The following is a 19,699-nucleotide window of genomic DNA, read 5'->3' on the forward strand; positions in this document are numbered from 1 at the left end:
TTTTTAGTATTCATGACATGTCTTCCATAAAACTCATAAAAATTACTAGCTGCTATTGGCATCCAAAAACAAGGTAAGAAGAAATCTTGTTTTAAAGCCACATTAAACATGCATTAGGTCACATTAAGTCCTAATTTGCATTGTGAACCCATTTACAGAGGCTGCCAAATTTAAACAAATCACTAAGAAAACACAGAACACATAATTCAGAAAACTGTTAAGTATGACATCAGGCCTTGAATGATTCAGGCTTTTCCCTAACCACTTTTCTAGTAGTAGTTATTGCTTCCCATAAATGAGTAGGCAAAAGTTAGTTAGTTTATCCCACCCACCCCCTTAGATCTGGCACAAATAATTTCAGCTGTAACCCTAGTAAACTGTACACTTATGGTTATGTGATTGGGAGGGAAACATGCAAAGGAATGAACTACATGACATTTTTAGGGCAGAAGCAGATATTCACCCAATTCATCTTCTAAGAGCTGCAAAGAAATTCCCCGGAGAACACATGAATAGTATCTATGGTGACATATTTCTTCAATAATTGAAGATATGTTGATACTACTCAATTCTAGCTAAATTGCTTCAGAGGTTTCCACAGGAGAGCCTATTCTTTATTCTAGCAGTTGTTCTTCAATGTCCAATAGGAAAATTTTCTAATTAAACAAGTACACACATACACTATTTGAAGAGCTGTTGAATTTCTCCAACCCACAAATATAATGTATCTAACATTTACCAACTATGACAATTTATTCACCTAACATTTGTATTGAGGCATTAAGACAAATTCTAGAAAAGGATTTATATCTCTATGTTATAGCAAGACTACCACAGAATTATATGGTAACTGTTTTGGACTATAGGCTTACCTGGGCATGTTAAGAAAGCAAAACTAACATGAGAACGTACTGCCATAGGAAAAATAAGTTCATGTGTAACCTGTAGTCATCTGAGCTGATAGAATTTGGAATCCAACAATGTTTAAATACAGTTTGCCCACCCACTTAAGTTATGGTTGTTGTTTCCTAATTATTCCTTCTAGATTGAAAAGCCTATGTAATCCCAGTCATATTTTATAAAAGACTGAGCTAAGGAAACTGCACATGTAGCTCCACTCCATAGCAAGACTTAGGCATAAGAATATAATAGCCATGTTGAATCACACCAAAGGTTTATCAAAATCAAATACCTACAGAAAGTCTAGAAAGAGAACACAAATCCATCCTCATGCTCCTGTTTCTCCACAACTTGCCTTTACAGGCACAAGAGCTCCCATGTTTAAGGTAACATGTAGACATCATGACTGGTTATCACTGACAAGCGTATCCTCCATGAATCTAGTTCTATACAAATTGGTGGCCATTGCTACAATCTCAGTAGTAAATTCTAGTATTTGACATATCTAAATACTTCTTTTCATTCAACCTGAATCTTTCACCATTCAGTTCGGTAGATGATCTGAGTTCTAGCAATTGGATAAAATAAGAAAGCTTCTCAATAGACCCTTTCTCCACATGTATACCCTGCTATCATGTCCATCCTTCCCAGTCTTAAATCTATGTTAAGAAGTTCTAAACACCATGACTTTGTTTCCACTATTTTGGTTGCCCCTCTCTGCACTATTGAATTTTGGTTGCCCCTCTCTGCACTATTGCAAATTCCACAATAACCTTTCTAAAATACTGTGACAAGACCATTCATAGTATTGCAAGTGGAATCACACCACAAATCCGTATGAGAGAAGTGTGATTTTCAGTTCCTTTGTACTTTCCTTTTCCAGCAGTTAGCTTCTGAGTCAAAGGATTAATCCACTTATCAACTACAACTTCAAAATCTCTTCTATTCTAGGACAGTCACAGCTACCAGCTCAGATTCCATCAGTGTGTATATGAAGTTGGGATTTTGTTTTGCCCCAGTGTACATTACTTTGCACTTGCTTACATCAAATTGTATGTGCTATTTTTACAGACATTTTGCCAGTTTGAAGATAACCTTGTACAGCGCTGCAATCCATTTTTGTTCTTGATGCAGCCATGAGGTTTGGGAGAAGTTTAGCTTACAGCAACAGCACTGTGACAATGTGAGGATTCAGTCTGCATAAATGGAGTAGAAGGTCAGCCATAACCAGGCAGCTTATGTACACACAGAGCTGCGTGTCTTTCACATCCATTTCCGTCATGATTACATAATCATTTATAGGATTGAGTTGAGCAAGTCAATCTTTCAACACACCATTCTCCTTTTTGGGGACAAGAAATAAGCACAGTGTTGACAATTAGGTACAACTTCAAGCTGCCCCTGGCATTTCAAGTACATATATTATCAGAATTATCACCAACATTTTGTCTGTAATTTTTCCTTATTCCTCTAATAGGAGAGATCTCTTGGTGGAGATCAGCAGGTGAAATCAGTATTGTTTGCTTGTGGTTAAAATTCTGTTCAAGGAATAGAAATTAACAATATATTCTCCTATCCTCCCTAAAATATAGTTGAGAAGCAGGATTTTCATTTTATAACAATACAGTGGAAAGATTACTTCTCCACTGGTATATTTTCTTTGACACCTTCTCCCTATTAAGCTTCAAAAACATCAAGCCACTTTCCTCACTATAAAACACTTTGTTTTCCTTTCATATCTACTACCTTTAACTATACAACTTTGTTCCATAAAGATTTAATTCCCATCACCCTTCTGAAAAAAATACCCTAATTCGTTACAGATTGCAGGAGCTGAGATCACCCTGCTAGAAACCTATGAGACCAACCCTTCCACACAGCCATATAACCCAGAATATCAAGGCAAGTAATCCACAATATCTGAGTCCACACTGCCATATAATCCAGTTCAATGTGGATTTTATGTAACTGCGTGGAAGGAACCTTTATCAAACGGATACTCTTGGTGGCAAAAGCTTACAATCTTCTATGATTTTGTGTGGGGAAGGGGTACCAATCCTTAAACAGGAAGCTTCATTAATATTTTCCCACCATTAATCTCCCAATATTGCTCCATTTATTCTATACGTCACCAAATGCCAATAACATGTTGGGCCCCTGGGAAAATAAAACAGTGCATCATAGTATCCAGTAGCATCACTGCAGGCGCAATCTATAAGCCAGGTTGCAGGCAGTCCTCTGCTTGCCAAGCCAAGAAGACAATGCAGTAAAGGCGATCACTGCATAAACACCTTGAGCTATTTATTCACCCAGCAGATGCTCCTTCTTGAAATGGAGGAAGTGACACAGCAGCAAAAGCTTATTAGCCACAGGTTACCAACCAGTATTTTTCATACAGAGAGGAAAAACACTGCAGCATTTGTGGGCCAGGCTATCTGTCCTGCAATGCTGTATTTGAGGAGTAACAGATGGCTAAGAAGGGCAACTTTTCCCTTGCCGTCTTCGAGGAAAGCCATCTATTTCAAGAAAACGGGAATTAGCAGTTATCCCTTACATCCACCATCCTTGTTATTTACTGCAGTAATCTGAAGGCTGAAGGGAAGAGCCACTCACAAGACAGACTGGGCAAGATACTGTTTTGAGAAATGCACAGGCAGCACCAGCTTTTGGACAGTGTAAAATGTAGTCACTTTTTTTTCCATGTCAGGAGAGACTTGAGAAACTGCAAGTCACTTCTGGTGTGAGAGAATTGGCTGTCTGCAAGGATGTTGCCCAGGGGACGCCCAGATGTTTTGATGTTTTATCATCCTTGTGGGAGGCTTTTCTCATGTCCCCGCATGGGGAGCTGGAGCTGAAAGAGGGAGCTCACCCATACTCTCCCTGGATTCGAACCTTCTACCTGTTGGTCTTGAGTCCTGCCGGCAAAAGGGTTTAATCCATTGTGCCACCAGAGGCTCCTATGTAGTCACTGACCAAGCCATAAATAAATATCCATTGAGGGATTGTAACTGCTTGGAGAGGAGTTGTGTCAAAGTGGGGAGAGAGCCTAACCTTGGGTTCATCTACACCAGTGTTTCTCAACCTGGGGGCCGCGAGGGGGTTGTCAGAGGGGTCGCCAAAGACGATCAGAAAACACAGTATTTTCTGTTGGTCATGGGGGTTCTGTGTGGAAAGTTTGGCCCAATTCTATCATGGATGGGGTTCAGAATGCCCTTTAATTGTAGGAGGACTATACATCCCAGTGACTACAACTCTCAATGTCAAGATCTATTTCTCCAAACTCCACTAGTGTCCATATTTTGGCATATTGAGTGTCAAGTTTGGCATATTGAGTGTCAAGTTTGATCCGAATCCATCTTTGTTTGAGTCCACACTGCTCTCTGGATGTAGGTGAACTACAACTCCAAAACTCAAAGTCAATGCCCACCTAATCCTTCCAATAATTTATGTCGGTCATGGGAGTTCTGTGTGCCAAATTTGGTCCAATTCTATCGTTAGTGGAGTTCAGAATGCTCTTTAAGAGCCCCCAGTGGTGCAGTGGGTTAAACTCCTGTGCCAGCAGGACTGAAGACCGACAGGTTGCAGGTTTGAATCCGGGGAGAGGCGGATGAGCTCCCTCTATCAGCTCCACCTCCTCATACGGGGACATGAGAGAAGCCTCCCACAAGGATGATAAAAACATCAGATCATCCGGGCGTCCCCTGGACAACGTCCTTGCAGACGACCAATTCTCTCACACCAGAAGCAACTTGCAGTTTCTCAAGTCGCTCCTGACACGACAAAAAAAAATGCTCTTTGATTGTAGGTGAACTATAAATCCCAGCAACTACAACTCCCAAATGACAAAATCAATCCTCCACCGAGGAGCCTCCGGTGGTGCAGTGGGTTAAACCCCTGTGCTGGCAGGACTGAAGACCAACAGGTCACAGGTTCGAATCCGGGGAGAGGCAGATGAGCTCCCTCTATCAGCTCCAGCTCTTCATGCGGGGACATGAGAGAAGCCTCCCACAAGGATGATAAAAACATCAAATCATCCAGGCATCCCCTGGGCAACATCCTTGCAGACGGCCAATTCTCTCATACCAGGAGCGACTTGTAATCACTCCTGACACAACCAAAAAAAAAAAATCCTCCACAACCCCACCAGTATTCAAATGTGGGTATATCGAATATTTGTGCCAAATTTGGACCAGTGAATGAAAAGACATCCTGCATATCGAGTATTTACAATTCATAACCATAGCAAAATTACAGATATGAAGTAGCAATTAAAATGTTATGGTTGAGGGTCACCACAAAATGAGGAACTGTATTAAGGGGTCACGGTATTGGGAAGCTTGAGAAACACTGATCTACACCATTGAATTAACGCAGATCAAGCCCACTTCCATTGCTAAGGCTCAATGTTATGGTATCCTGGGATCTGTAGTTTGGTGAGGCATCAGCATTCATTTGGCAGAGAAGGCTAATGACCTTGCAAAACTACAAGTCCGGGGATTCCAAGGCTGTTCAATTGCCAGTGCAGATGAGCCCATTCTGTAACAGGTAAATCCACCTCTTTAAGTGCCACCTATTCTTCTAAATCAGACAGTAAACAAGTTCAAAAAGTAAAAAAAGTTTAAAGATATTTGATGCGGTTTATCAGCCAAATCCCTTTCACAACAACCTTGTGAGGGGGTTTATTTGTGGGAGGAAGAACATGAGGAAGAACTTCCTGACTGTGAGAGCCGTTCAGCAGTGGAACTCTCTGCCCCGGAGTGTGGTGGAGGCTTTTAAACAGAGGCTGGGTGGCCATCTGTCAGGGGTGATTTGAATGCAATACTCCTGCTTCTTGGCAGGGGGTTGGACTGGATGGCCCATGAGGTCTCTTCCAACTCTTTGATTCTATGATTCTATGAGGAATCTCCTCATTGGCGCCTGAGGGAAAGCAAGCCAGGATTGGAACTCAGGTCCCCTCCATCCAAGTGTAATCCTCTCCTCACAGAGGGAGACTGACAAGAGATGTCCTCTCCCTGAGGAGAGTATTGCATTAGCAAGGCTTTAATAACAGCAACGCAATGAGTCCTTCAAGAACGGCAAGTTCACCCGGCGGACACGTCATTCCCCAGCCTTGCCCTCCCTCAGCCAGCCATTCATCCATTCACTCACCCGGGACGCCATCTTGTTCCGCCGGTTCCCAGCCAGGGACTGACAGAAAACAGAGCACGAAAGCGGACGGAGAGGCACGCAGAGCGTAAGGGGCGGGGCCAAACCTAGCTCCGCCCCTTCCTTTAAGCCCTCCTTCTGTCAGCCTTCGTAGAGGTTGATGAGGCCTGTCAGTGAGGTCATATGCTGCCACAGGAACACCTAAATTGAGAAGAGAAAAATATGATAGCGTTGAGATAATTCCGTTCTCCCGATGAGCCAAATTCAATGTTTCCCAAATTCTGGTCGTCCAGAGGTGTTTTGTTTTTGTTTTTGTTTTGTTTTTTGGGGGGGTGGACTTCAATTCCCAGAATCTCTCATCATTGGTCAAAGCTGCTGAGGATTCTGGGAGTTGAAGTCCAAATCCCCCAGATTTTGGGAATCATTGCTTTAAACCAGGGTCCTCAAATTACAGGCCAGATTACAGTCCCTCAAACTGTTGGAGGGCCGGATTTAATTTGAAAAAAACATGAATGAATTCCTATGCTCACTGCACATATCTTATTTGTACATACAACAAAAATACCACTTATATATAGAGTAAACAATAATAGAATTCAACAAACAGTTATATAGACATGTTGTACTGTTCAATTTCGCAGTGATGTCAAACAATATTGTGTAAATTTTGGTACAGTCTCTTTAAAATAATATCAATGTCCTATCTTCTCATGTTGAGTAGCTTATAGATCAGCCGTCCACACTTACAAAGTGTACTTACAAAGTTATACACTTGAGATAATCATTTTTAACATCGTAATTTTCAAACACTCATCGCCACATTTCGTTCCTTTGCTGTAGATATGACTGAGCCAAAAATCTGTATCTCCTGAGGAGAACAAATTCTCAAGTGTATAACTTTGTAAGTACTTAAATGTGTTGTAACGTATGGTGTTTAATGGACATGTTCAAGAAATATTGTTGTAATAACAAGTGTGAAGACTTAACAAATTTCTTTGAGTGCATTTTAGTATAAGATGTTCTATATGTATGCAACTGGAGCAAAATATTGATTTATACATTAATTTCAGTCCACCAGAAGAAGGCCTGAAGTAGGCTGAAACCGGTTGTGGATGGCTGATCTATAAGCTACTCAACATGAGAAGATACGACATTGATATTATTTTAAAGAGACTGTACCAAAATTTACACAATATTGTTTGACATCACTGTGAAATTGAACAGTACAACATGTCTATATAACTGTTTGTTGACTTCTATTATTGTTTACTCTATATATAAGTGGTATTTTTGTTGTATGTACTTATTCAGGAACCTATTTGTATTATATCATCTCTTATTTGTTTGTAGTCAGTCAGTCAGTAGCCTTTATTTTGGTCAACCATCGGCTAAGTTAAGTGAAAGTAGAATGATGAAATACAACATTTAAGTAATTAATAACATCACATTTGTCTTATGATTAATGAAAACAAGTATAATGTATTGTCGAAGGCTTTCATGGCCAGAATCACTGGGTTGTTGTAGGTTTTTTCGGGCTATATGGCTATGTTCTAGAGCAGAGATCCTCAAACTAAGGCCCAGGGGCCGGATGCGGCCCTCCAAGGTCATTTATCCGGTCCTCACTCAGAGTCAATCTAAGTCTGTAACGACTTGAAAGTACACAACAACGACAACAACAATCCTATCTCATCAGCCAAAAACAGGCCCACACTTTCCATTGAAATACTAATAAATTTATATTTGTTAAAATTGTTCTTCATTTTAATTATTGTAGTGTTTTTAAGTGGTTTTTGCACTACAAATATGATGAGTGCAGTGTGCATAGGAATTCATTCATGTTTTTTTCCAATTATAATCCAGCCCTTCAACAGTTTGAGGGACTGTGACCTGGCCCTCTCTTTAAAAAGTTTGAGGACCCCTGACATAGAGGAACGAGAGACCAGATTGCCAATATCCGCTGGATAATGGAGAAAGGCAGGGAATTTCAGAAAAACATCTACTTCTGCTTCATTGACTATTCTAAAGCCTTTGACTGTGTGGATCATAATAAATTGTGGCAAGTTCTTGGTGGGATGGGCATACCAAGCCACCTTGTCTCTCTCCTGAGGAATCTGTACAAGGACCAAGTCGCAACAGTCAGAACTGACCACGGAACAACAGACTGGTTCAAGATTGGGAAAGGCGTACGGCAAGGCTGCATCCTCTCACCCAACCTTTTTAACTTGTATGCAGAACACATCATGCGATGTGCAGGGCTTGATGAATGCAAAGCTGGGGTGAAAATTGCTGGAAGAAACATTAACAACCTCAGATATGCAGATGACACCACTCTGATGGCCGAAAGCGAGGAGGAGCTGAGGAGCCTTCTAATCAAGGTGAAAGAAGAAAGCGCAAAAGCCGGGTTGCAGCTAAACATCAAAAAAACCAAGATCATGGCAACAAGAATGATTGACAACTGGAGAATAGAGGGAGAAAATGTGGAGGCCATGACAGATTTTGTACTTCTAGGTGCAAAGATTACTGCAGATGCAGACTGTGGCCAGGAAATCAGAAGACGCTTACTTCTTGGGAGGAGAGCAATGTCCAATCTCGAAAAATAGTAAAGAGTAGAGACATCACACTGGCAACAAAGATCCGCCTAGTCAAAGCCATGGTATTCCCTGTAGTAACCTACGGATGTGAGAGCTGGACCTTAGGGAAGGTCCAGCTGAAGAAGGAGATAGAAGGCCTGATTCTTGCAGCCCAGGAGCAAGCCATCAGAACAAATGCAATTAAAGCCAGGATTGAAAAATCAGCTGATGACCCAAAATGCAGACTATGCAAGGAAGCTGATGAAACCATGGATCATATCCTCAGCTGCTGCAAGATAATCGCACAGACGGACTACAAACAAAGGCACAACTCTGTGGCCCAGATGATTCACCAGAACTTATGTCACAAGTACCACCTGCCAGCAGTAAAGAATTGGTGGGATCATACACCTGCAAAGGTAGTGGAAAATGAGCACACAAAAATACTGTGGGACTTTTGAATCCAGACTGACAAAGTTTTTTAACGCAATACACCAGACGATTGTGGAAAAGAAAAAAGTTTGGATTGTTGACAGTCACATTGAGGAAAAACAACAGGAAAAACTCAGCCTTTATCAGGACCTCAAAATCGAACTGCAAAGGGTCTGGCATAAACCAATACAGGCGGTCCCAGTGGTCATCGGCACATTGGGTGCTGTGCCAAAATATCTCAGCCGGCATTTGGAAACCATAAACATTGACAAAATCACGATCTGTCAACTGCAAAAGGCCACCTTACTTGGATCTGCGCACATCATTCGAAAATACATCACACAGTCCTAAACACTTGAGAAGTGTTCGACTTGTGATTTTGTGATACGAAATCCAGCATATATATCTTGTTTGCTGTGACATACTGTGTTTTTGTGTCAGTAAAATAATAATAATAATAATAATAATAATAATAATAATTAAAAAAATGTTGTATGGCAGTTTAGATGGAGCCTGACTTGAGGGGACAGATAAACATTTTAGACACTACCACTATATTTGTGCCTGTTGCATACAATGACTCAGTTCAAAGGCTACCAGTTCAAAGGCTACCATGTTCAAAGGCTACCATGGAGTACCTCTAGTTTACAAGACTGCAACCAGGAAATCAGAAGATGCTTTCTTCTTGGGAGGAGAGCAATGACCAATCTCGATAAAATAGTGAAGAATAGAGACATTACACTGGCAACGAAGATACGCATAGTTAAAACAATGGTAATCCCCATAGCAACCTATGGATGTGAGAGCTGGACCATAAGGAATGCTGAGCGAAGGAACTGTGGTGCTGAAGGAAAATTCTAAGAGTGCCTTGGACCATGAGAAGATCCAACCAGTCCATACTCCAGAGGCAAAGATGAAGTACTTTGGTTACATAATGAGAAGACAGGAAAGCCTGGAGAAGACAATGATGATGGGGAAAATGGAAGGAAAAAGGAAGAGGGGCCAACCAAGGGCAAGACAGATGTATAGTATCCTTGAAGTGACTGGCTTGACTTTGAAGGAGCTGGGGGTGGTGATGGCCAACAGGGAGTTCTGGCATGGGCTGGTCCACCGGGTCACAAAGAGTCAGAAGTGACTGAACAAATAAACAACAAGTTTACAAGAATCCAGTAAAATAGCATTGTGTTCCAATTATATTTGCTATCACAGTCAGCCCTCCACATTTATTGAGTTTAGGGTTTCAGGAATCCTGCAAAGGTGACGATGATAATAATAATAATAACAACAACAATTTTTTACCTGAGAAAACATCTCCAGGAATCATTAGGTTCTTCAGTGTGACCCTTCAGTCACCTCCTGCCAAAATTAACTATAGAATTGTATTGGAAGACATAGGGATTCCAAGAGATATATTCTCTAGGAATTTCTAGGTCTTCCAACATGACTTGATGATCAATATCTGGCAGAAGTTGAGCATGGAGTTGCAAAGGAGGACCTCAAGATTCCTAGAAAGAACATTTTAATTGAATCTATGAATAGTCAAATCCACAAATAGGGAGGACTGGCTGTATCACAATTTCAAGGACAATATTCTGCCATACGTCCCCTTGGCACTACCAAACACCAGAAATGAACAGAGATTTGATTAAGCATGAACTTGCTTAACCCTGTCTCCAAAAAGGTAGTACCAAATGAGTTCATACTCTTTCGAACATGAGTTAGAAAGAGTATAAACACATTTGCTAATGCCTTTTTGGAGATGGGGTTAAACTCGTTCATGAGTTAGAAAGAAGGCATTTGAGTGATATGAAGCAATTGATTCAAATATACACATTGCAATGCATTTTTCCTGCTAATTTGCCATCAAATGGGACTGGTGGGGAAAATTCAACCCACAAAGGCTACCACATTCATCCCTTTCCATTCTCAAAATCCTGGCCCCAGTAGACAATGAAGGTGTCTGGAAGAGTTCACAAACACTGGCTAAGACGACTTCATTCTTCCTCCCACTTCCTTCTACCAGGAGAATGGGAAAGTTACATTTTTGCACTACAGATCACCGAATCTCCCAGCCAGCATGGTCATCAAGAAAGTAATTAAGGAAATGCTCTCCATTGACTCCTCCTACCTTCTTTGAATACCCAGGATTACAACTGTTTGGCAGTTGCAAATATCCCCTTCTTTACCGTGATACTTGAGCTGGTATTTGCTGTGTAATTCCATTCATTCTTAGTTGAAACTGACTGAATGACTGGATTAATCTCATTTTGGTTTCAGGCTTGAATTGGGGACTGAAATGACCTTAGTTGTCGTAATGAATAACTTTCACCATAAAACCCCCAATGGGGAATTGTGAAATCCTACTCATTCTCCTGACTTTTCAGTGACTTTAAAACCTTTAAGTATGCTATCCATTTGGACACCTGCATGGCTGAAGACTTTGAGTACTGAAGTACAGTGTAGGTGCTTTTTCTTTTGGGATTGCCAGATATTGCTGGAAGACTATGGGAAGATCAGTCCTGTAGCATTTGTCCTGTGAAGTTCTGTAGGGACCTATCTTCTCTCACACATTTTAAACATTTTCAGAATACCATGTTGTTAGTATGTTATTGAATACAACCACCCCCACCCCAATAAAAAGAGAGGCATAGTTCTACCTACAAGGAAATCATAGCCCCTCAAGTACGGAGAGCCAAATGAACCTCAATTGCCACTGTCCCTACAGTCTAATTACATACATTTAAAATATTAAATCACATTAATTAATTAAAATCGGTTTCGGTTTCAATGACAGCCTGGTGGCCTTATCTGAGCTGAATTCTCTAGTTAGAGACTCCATCAAGCATGTCCATAGTCCATTTCCATAGCCATTGTCATCATTGTCACTGTCATTGTCAGCGAGATTACCCAAAGGCCTGGTCCCACATCCATGTTTTTACCTTCAGGTGATGAGGGATGATGATGACCTAATTTCCCTGGTGAGTGAATTCCGCAAGTGGGGGGGCTAAGAGAGCTCCCATGGTGACTCCATCTTTCTGTTCATAGAATTCATTATCCCACTGGAAGTAGCTTGTAGTGAGGCAATGTTGAAACAGGGCTGTGATGTCTTCTGGAAAATTCTGATTGATAAGTGCAATAGTGTCTGCTAGAGGGACCTTCAGAAGGTCCCTCAATCAAGGACCTTCTGAAGGAGGAACAGTCAGAAAATGTTCCTGCTTTACCCAATCATCCTTCCTGAGCCAACCAAAACACAGACCTACCACTGCGAGTGTCTCCTTCATGTTTCCAGACAGATGACAGCATGCAGGATGTAACAGAAAAGCAATGGCGTACTTACCTCCTGGTAGGCTAACCCTCAAAGGACTTTCAGTTCTTTGCAAGGAGATGGAGAATTGTCTATATGGGCACACCTACAGTAACCATTTGATGCAGTTTCAATCTGGTATTGAAGAAAATGGTTTTGCTGTGAGATGATTACAAGGAAATCCTGGAATCAATTGAGGCCCCCGATGGTGATTACACAAAGCACAGAGTACTGATACACATTAAGGGCTTTTTTATTCACTTTTCCATACTTAAACAGTGGATGTGGCTCTTAATGAGACGTACCGCATTATCATGGGGTGTCTCTGCCCTACACCACTGGAGAAATTACACTGTTTAGCTGGTATTGCACCACTGGGAAGTAGCAGCCAGTAGTGAAAGGACCAAGGCAACGACATCTCCGACCCACCCCCTGTTTGGGTATCAGCCAGCATGCCAACTACTTAAATCAAGAAATAGTTTTCTAAGATCTACAGAGACACTCCCTGGAACACCTTAGCAAGCGAGAGTCCAAAAGTGGCAGGCTCAAACCCAGAACCTCAATCAATGGCTGACACCAAATGAGAAACTCCCTCCTGGGCACACAGAAAACTGGACAACTTAGAAGGTGCTGAACAGACTGTGCTCTGGCACCACAAGATGCAGAGCCAACCTTAGGAAATGGGTCTACAAAGTGGAACCCACGACATGCGAGTGTGGAGAAGAGCAAACCACAGACCACCTACTGCAATGCAACCTGAGCCCTGCAACATGCACAATGGAGGACCTTCTTGCAGCAACGCCAGAGGCATTCCAAGTGGCCAGCTACTGGTGAAAGGCCATTTAATAGAATACCAAGTCTGCAAACTTTATGTTTTGTTTGTTTGTCTGATTGTTTTTAATGCAATACAACTGTTCTGGTTTTCTCATGACACGATAAATAAATATGCACCTTTGTGGGAATTTGTTGTCTGGCTTCCACAGTTTTCAGCTAACATCAGTGTAGATGGGGCTTAATCAAATTCAGTTAAACAATACATACCCTGTTGAAGCTGTTTGGTCTCTTACAGTAAAGTGCCTAATGCTCTGTCCAAGGTCCTGGAAGCAATGTGGTTGAGCAATACAGAATGTCTTGTACATAAACTAGAAGAAACCTTTTCAGAAGAAAATTAAATCATAATTGCCAAAGTGTTGATTAAATTCTATCTGTGTGTATGACAGAGGAATAGAGAAGGAAAATTTCTCCAGTAAGCTTCCTCTTTTGGTTTTAATTCTCTATGAAGTACTAGAAGAAGCACAAGATAAATTCATGCTCTGCTCTACTTTTGTAAAGAGAATGGCCTCTGGGCAGCTGATGCATTACAATGGATAAAACTGTGACGAATCTGTGCTGGATGAGTCAGAAGGCCACTGAGCTCCCCGTGTAAGTGACTTTAAAGTGCTCAAGGGGAAAAAATGTTGTACAAAAATAATTTTTAAAAAACACAGCCAAAAAAAATGATAGATTCTTTACTGCTTTTAGAGAATACAAAATAATTTTGGTGTCTTTTTTTCAGATCAAGGACTGTGTATTTGCAAAGGGTCTAATTTACATCAGAGAGGCACAGCAGGAATACATAAAGCACAAATCTTTCAGTTTCACCATCTAAAAACGAATCCTAAATTTTATTTCCAATCATAGCCATTCAACTGCCTCTGCATGCCTGCAAGCGGGAGGTGAAAGTGAAGGCTTAGGACAGATGGCTATTATCAATTTTGGTTGTGTGTCATTGCTATGACTTATAGGGAAAATTCAAACTCCTGCAGTTTGCAATAGTCATACTGCATACTGCAGTATTTGGGCTGCTGTTCCTTGACAACACAAATGGGCAGTGCTGCATTGCATAGAAATATATATACACACACATATGGTTTTGCACACTCTCTTGCTCTCTCTGTTTAATCAGCTTATCATTTCAAACACTGCCATTTCCTTTATTTAAAAATTCTCTTCAAAGCTGCTCTTCTCAAGGTCATAAGCCATATATGAGAAAGTGAGGCCGTTTTGCAATATCGTTTGAAGAATGTTCTGGATGAACTTAGACATCCGAGTGGAAAAGCAAAGGAAATTGTCACCATGGAAACCAGAATTCTAATAGAAGCCGCAAATTCCACCATCCCATTTTCTGCACTGTGTTGCTTTAAGCAAATTATCAGAAGCAAACTGTAAAGAACATACACAAGCATACATGGCAAGGAAGATTGAGTATTGGTAACAACTATTGTAGCTCAATGTAAACCAAATCACTATGAGTTTATATCTCACTTCGGTTCATATCTCACCTCTGCAATTAATTTTTAGCTGGGCTTATTTATTTAGAGGTTACATTAATATATTGTCCCAGAGGCAAATAATTCAAGGTCATAAACATGGATCTCCTTTCCATTTTATGATTACTACAATCCCGAGAGATAGGTCAGGGTGAGAAAGAGTGACAGGACAAAGGACACACAGTGAGTTTTCATGACTCAATGCAGACTACAACTTGAAATCTCCCCAGTTCCACTTCCAACACTGCAAACATTACACCATACTATATATCCTACCATTCACTTGCAATATGGTAGTGGTGATACTGATACCTCTCCATCAGGCCCCTAGCCAGGATTTCGTTTCGGGGGGGGGGGGGGGGGGGGGCTAAAAAATTTTCAGGGGGGGTTTCGGGGGGGGCTGAGTCTGAGTGAAAGAGGGTCTAGCCTAGCCAACCTTTTGTATCATTACCCCAATACCCCCATGCATATGGGATATATTGAATATGGTGATCAAATCATGATATGAATAAACATAACAGTTTAAATAATGCACCAGTAAGGCCTTTTCGCAAACCATGAGAATTTCGGGGGGGGGGGGGCTGAAGCCCCTCAAGCCCCCCCCCCCCCCCCCCGCCCCCCAGCTACATGCCTGCTCTCCATCAAAGTCAACATCGACACCGAAATACAACACCACCTGAGCTCTGCGAGTGCAGCATTTTTCTGAATGAAACAGAGAGTGTTTGAGGACTGGGACATCCATACGGATACCAAGGTGCTTGTTTATAAAGCTATTGTCTTCCCAACCCTGCTATATGCCTGTGAAGCGTGGACTGTCTACAGACATCACATGCAACTCCTGGAACGATTCCATCAGTGCTGCCTCCGGAAAATCCTGCAAATCTCTTGGGAAGACAGGCAGACAAATGTCAGCATGCTGGAAGAAGCAAAGACCACTAGCACTGAAGCGATGATCCTCCGCCATCAACTCCGCTGGACCGGCCACGTTGTCCGGATGCCCAGCCACTGTCTCCCAAAGCAGTTGCTCTACTCCGAACTCAAGAACAGAAAATGGAATGTTGGTGAGCAGGAAAAGAAATTTAAAGATGGGCTCAAAGCCAACCTTAAAAACTCTGGCATAGACACTGAGAACTGGGAAGCCCTGGCCCTTGAGCGTTCCAGCTGGAGGTCAGCTGTGACCAGCAGTGCTGCAGAATTTGAAGAGGCATGAATGGAGGGTGAAAGAGAGAAACGTGCCAAGAGAAAGGTGCATCAAGCCAACTGAGACTGAGACCGCCTTCCACCTGGAAACCAATGCCCTCACTGTGAGAGAAGATGCAGACCAAGAATAGGGCTCCACAGTCACCTATGAACCCACCAGAATACCAATCCTGGAAGACTATCCTACTTGGCCAATGAGGGATCACCTAAATAAGTAAGGTGATACTGATAGCACTGTGCTTAGTAGTAATTGGGAGTGGACTAGATTATCCTTTGGAGTGCCTCTTAGAAACTTTAGAGAGTAAAAAGCATACATACACACAGAGAGAATCAGGCTGGATCTACGCTGCCATATAAATCAGATTATTTAAACAAATAATCCAGATTATCTATGTTGAACTGGATTATATGGGTGTACACTGTTATATCATAGAATCGTAGAACCATAGAGTTGGAAGATACCTTGTGGGACATCCAGTCCAAGATCCTGCCAAAAAGCAGGAAAATCACATTCACAGAACCCCTCACGGATGGCCATCCAGCCTCTGCTTAAAAGCCTCAAAAGAAGGAGCTTCTACTTTTTTTTTCAAAGCCAATCATGAGAGTTTTGTGTAAAAACACAAGGTTATGAATTCCTGTTCAGGTTTACATGCTTTCAACAAAACTGGGCTTTGGAAAGTTATTTTAACCCAACCTCCCCCCCCCCCCCCTCTCTTGTGAAAACTCAAATAAAGGCTGCAATTGATTTCTTATAGTTGAAGAGATTTTTTTAAATTAAAAAATCTGCAGCAACAATACTAATCTCAGTTGCAAGGATGTTGCAGTAATTTGGACAGCAAACACAATATGACTAATAACTATAGCTATCGTATCTTCTTACTTAGGAGGCTATATACATGGAGAAATTAGTAGGAAGATAATCAGGTTTGCATTAACTATAGTTTTGTATTGTTTATTATTTGATGTTAATTGCCATGAAGTCAGCTTCAATTGATGGTAACCCTATGAATATGAGACCTCCCAAAACCCTGTCATTAACAACCCTGCTCAACCCTTCATTCTCAGACTAACCAAAAGAGTGACTTCCTTAATCAAGTATGTCACCTACAATGTGGTTTTTCTCTTTTCTTATTGCATCCCAATTTTCAAAGCATCCTTGTCTTTTCCAGTGAATCATGTCATCTCATGACAGAGCCAAAATGCGATAGCTGAAGTTTGATTATTTTGATTTTTAGGTAGAGCTGAAGCTCTAGAGCACTGCTTCTTAAACTGCAGCTCCTGATCCCACTTGGGGACCCCTTAGCTCAATTTTTAGATCCCCAAAAATGACATCAGTAAACATTTTCTGAATGTCACCTAGTGGCTGTTTTAGACATTGATACTAATCTGTTGTGCAGTGTTTATAGTGAACTCTGCAGAATATGTTTCAGCTATACTTCATTCAAAAAGGAAACTCAGGCCTCTTCTATACTGCCATATAAAATGCAGGTCATCTGCCTTGAACTGGATTATATGACAGTGTAGACTCATATAATGCAGTTCAAAGCAGATAATGCGGATTATCAATTTTGATAATCTGGATTATATGATAGTGTAGAAGAGGCCTCTGCCTGTTTGGCAAGTCTTGCAAATGCTAATTTATCAGAAAATGTTTAAATTTTATACCTATTTTATATTCCTATGTACATGAGGTCACAGAAACATTTATTGGGCCCAAAGGGGTCACAAGCGGAAAAGTTTAAGAAACCCTGGTTTGATAAACTTTTATTTTGGCACAAGAAAATATTACATATAACCACAAACATTTATTTCAGTACACAAAAATACTCAATTCACATCTAAAGTGACGAATGAAATTGTTTCATTTTTATACTAAAAAATAGTTTTGAAATCAGGCTTTATGTTCAACAGATGGATATGTAAATTTGTTTTTGGTGTAAGCAGAAGATAAAAAGCCTAATTCGCATTGATAGGTGAACATGAAGGGGAGCATTGCTTTGACAGACTTTCTGACTACTATACGTCTTATCCTGATAAGTCATTCAGGCCCCTTCTACACAGATGAATAAAATCCAGATTATCTGATTTGATCTGAATTATATGGCAGTGTCAGATCATCCCATTCAAAGCAGATAATGTAGATATATATATGGCTGGAGTTACACTTTTAAAATGTCCCTGTTCCAATTTACACACAAATTAACTTTAAGAACAAACTTACAGAATTAATCATGTTCATAATTTAGGGACTGTTTATGTTTTGTGCAGTTTCAGACTTTCATTTCTCATATCAGCGTATCAACAATTGAATGCTCTTTAGGGTGCAGATGGGGGGCCCTTCTAGGTCCCCTTCTACACTGCCATATAACATCCAGATTATCTGCTTTGAATAGGATTATATGGCAGTGTAGATTCAGATAATCCAGTTTGGAATATATGGCAGTGTAGAAGGGCCCTAGGTAAGGCTGAATCTACATTGTCCTATATCCCAGGATCAGATCCCAGATTATCTGCTTTGCACCAGATTATATTAGTCTACACTGCCAGATAATGTAGGATAAGCAGATAATTTGTGATCAAATATTGGGATATAGGGCAGTGTAGATCCAGCCCCTTCTACACTGCCATATAAAATCCGGATTATCTGCTTTGAACTGAGGGCCCTTCCACACAGCCATATAATCCAGAATATCAAAGCAAATAATCCACAACATCTGCTTTGAACTGAAGCCCCATCCACTTAGCTGAATAAAACCCCATATTATCTGCTTTGAATTGGAATATATGGCAGTGTGGACTCAGATTATTTATCTATTTATTTCGAATATTTGTACCCTGCCCTTCTCAACCCCCCCCCCCCCGACTTCGGGCAGCTTCCAATTGGCAACAATTCGATTTTTATTTCTCGTGTCAGGGCAGCCACTCAGTTATATTACATTTCTAACAGAACAAAGCAAACAAACAGAGAAAATACAAAATGTGTGAGTTTGGTAGTTGATTAAATGTCCTTTGACCAGTATCTGGCCACTTAGAATGCTTCTGGTGTTGCTGCAAGAAGGTCCTCCATTGTGCATGTGGTGGTGCTCAGGTTGCATTGCAGGAGGTGGTCAGTGGTTTGCTCCTCTCCACATTCGCATGTCGAGGATTCCACTTTGTAGCCCCATTTCTGAAGGTTGGCTCTGCATCTTGTGGTGCCAGAGCGCAGTCTGTTCAGCGTCTTCCAAGTCGCCCAGTCCTCTGTGTGCCCAGAGGGGAGTCTCTCATTTGGTATCAGCCATTGGTTTAGGTTTTGGGTTTGAGCCTGCCACTTTTGGACTCTTGCTTGCTGAGGTGTTCCAGCGAGTGTCTCTTTAGATCTTAGAAAACTATGTCTGGATTTAAGTCGTTGACGTGCTGGCTGATACCCAAACAGGGGATGAGCTGGAGATGTCTCTGCCTTGGTCCTTTCACTATTGGCTGCCACTTCCCGGCGGATGTCAGGTGGTGCGATACCGCTACTGGTGCGATAGCAGTGCGATAGCAGCTACTCTGCTGTTGAGTATGCATGCCCAGTGTGGAACACATCTCACCACACTAAAACAGTGGATGTGGCTCTTAAAGGGCGCATTATCATGGGGTGTCTGCGCCCTACACCACTGGAGAAATTACACTGCTTAGCTGGTATTGCACCACCTGACACCCACTGGGAAGTGGCAGCCAATAGTGAAAGGACCAAGGCAGAGACATCTCCAGCTCATCCCCTGTTTGGGTATCAGCTAGCATGTGAACGACTTAAATCTAGAAATAGTTTTTTAAGATCTACAGAGACACTCGCTGGAACACCTCAGCAAGCGAGAGTC

At 41.4% G+C, this 19,699-nt stretch overlaps 1 protein-coding gene across 2 annotated transcripts in view; it reads right to left on the bottom strand.

Moving 5' to 3' along the window:
• Positions 1–6,157, bottom strand: part of NSF (N-ethylmaleimide sensitive factor, vesicle fusing ATPase) — a 91,114-nt gene extending 84,957 nt beyond the window's left edge. For both annotated transcript variants that reach the window (XM_060781169.2, XM_060781170.2), the window contains exon 1: positions 6,049–6,157. In XM_060781169.2, coding sequence (XP_060637152.2) covers positions 6,049–6,060 — 12 coding nt within the window. In that variant the 5' untranslated portion in view covers positions 6,061–6,157. The remainder of the gene's footprint in view (positions 1–6,048) is intronic.
• Between the last annotated feature and the right edge of the window lie 13,542 nt (positions 6,158–19,699).

Source organism: Anolis sagrei, chromosome 6 (assembly GCF_037176765.1).
Source record: "Anolis sagrei isolate rAnoSag1 chromosome 6, rAnoSag1.mat, whole genome shotgun sequence".
In the NCBI taxonomy this organism is placed as follows: Eukaryota; Metazoa; Chordata; class Lepidosauria; order Squamata; family Dactyloidae; genus Anolis; species Anolis sagrei.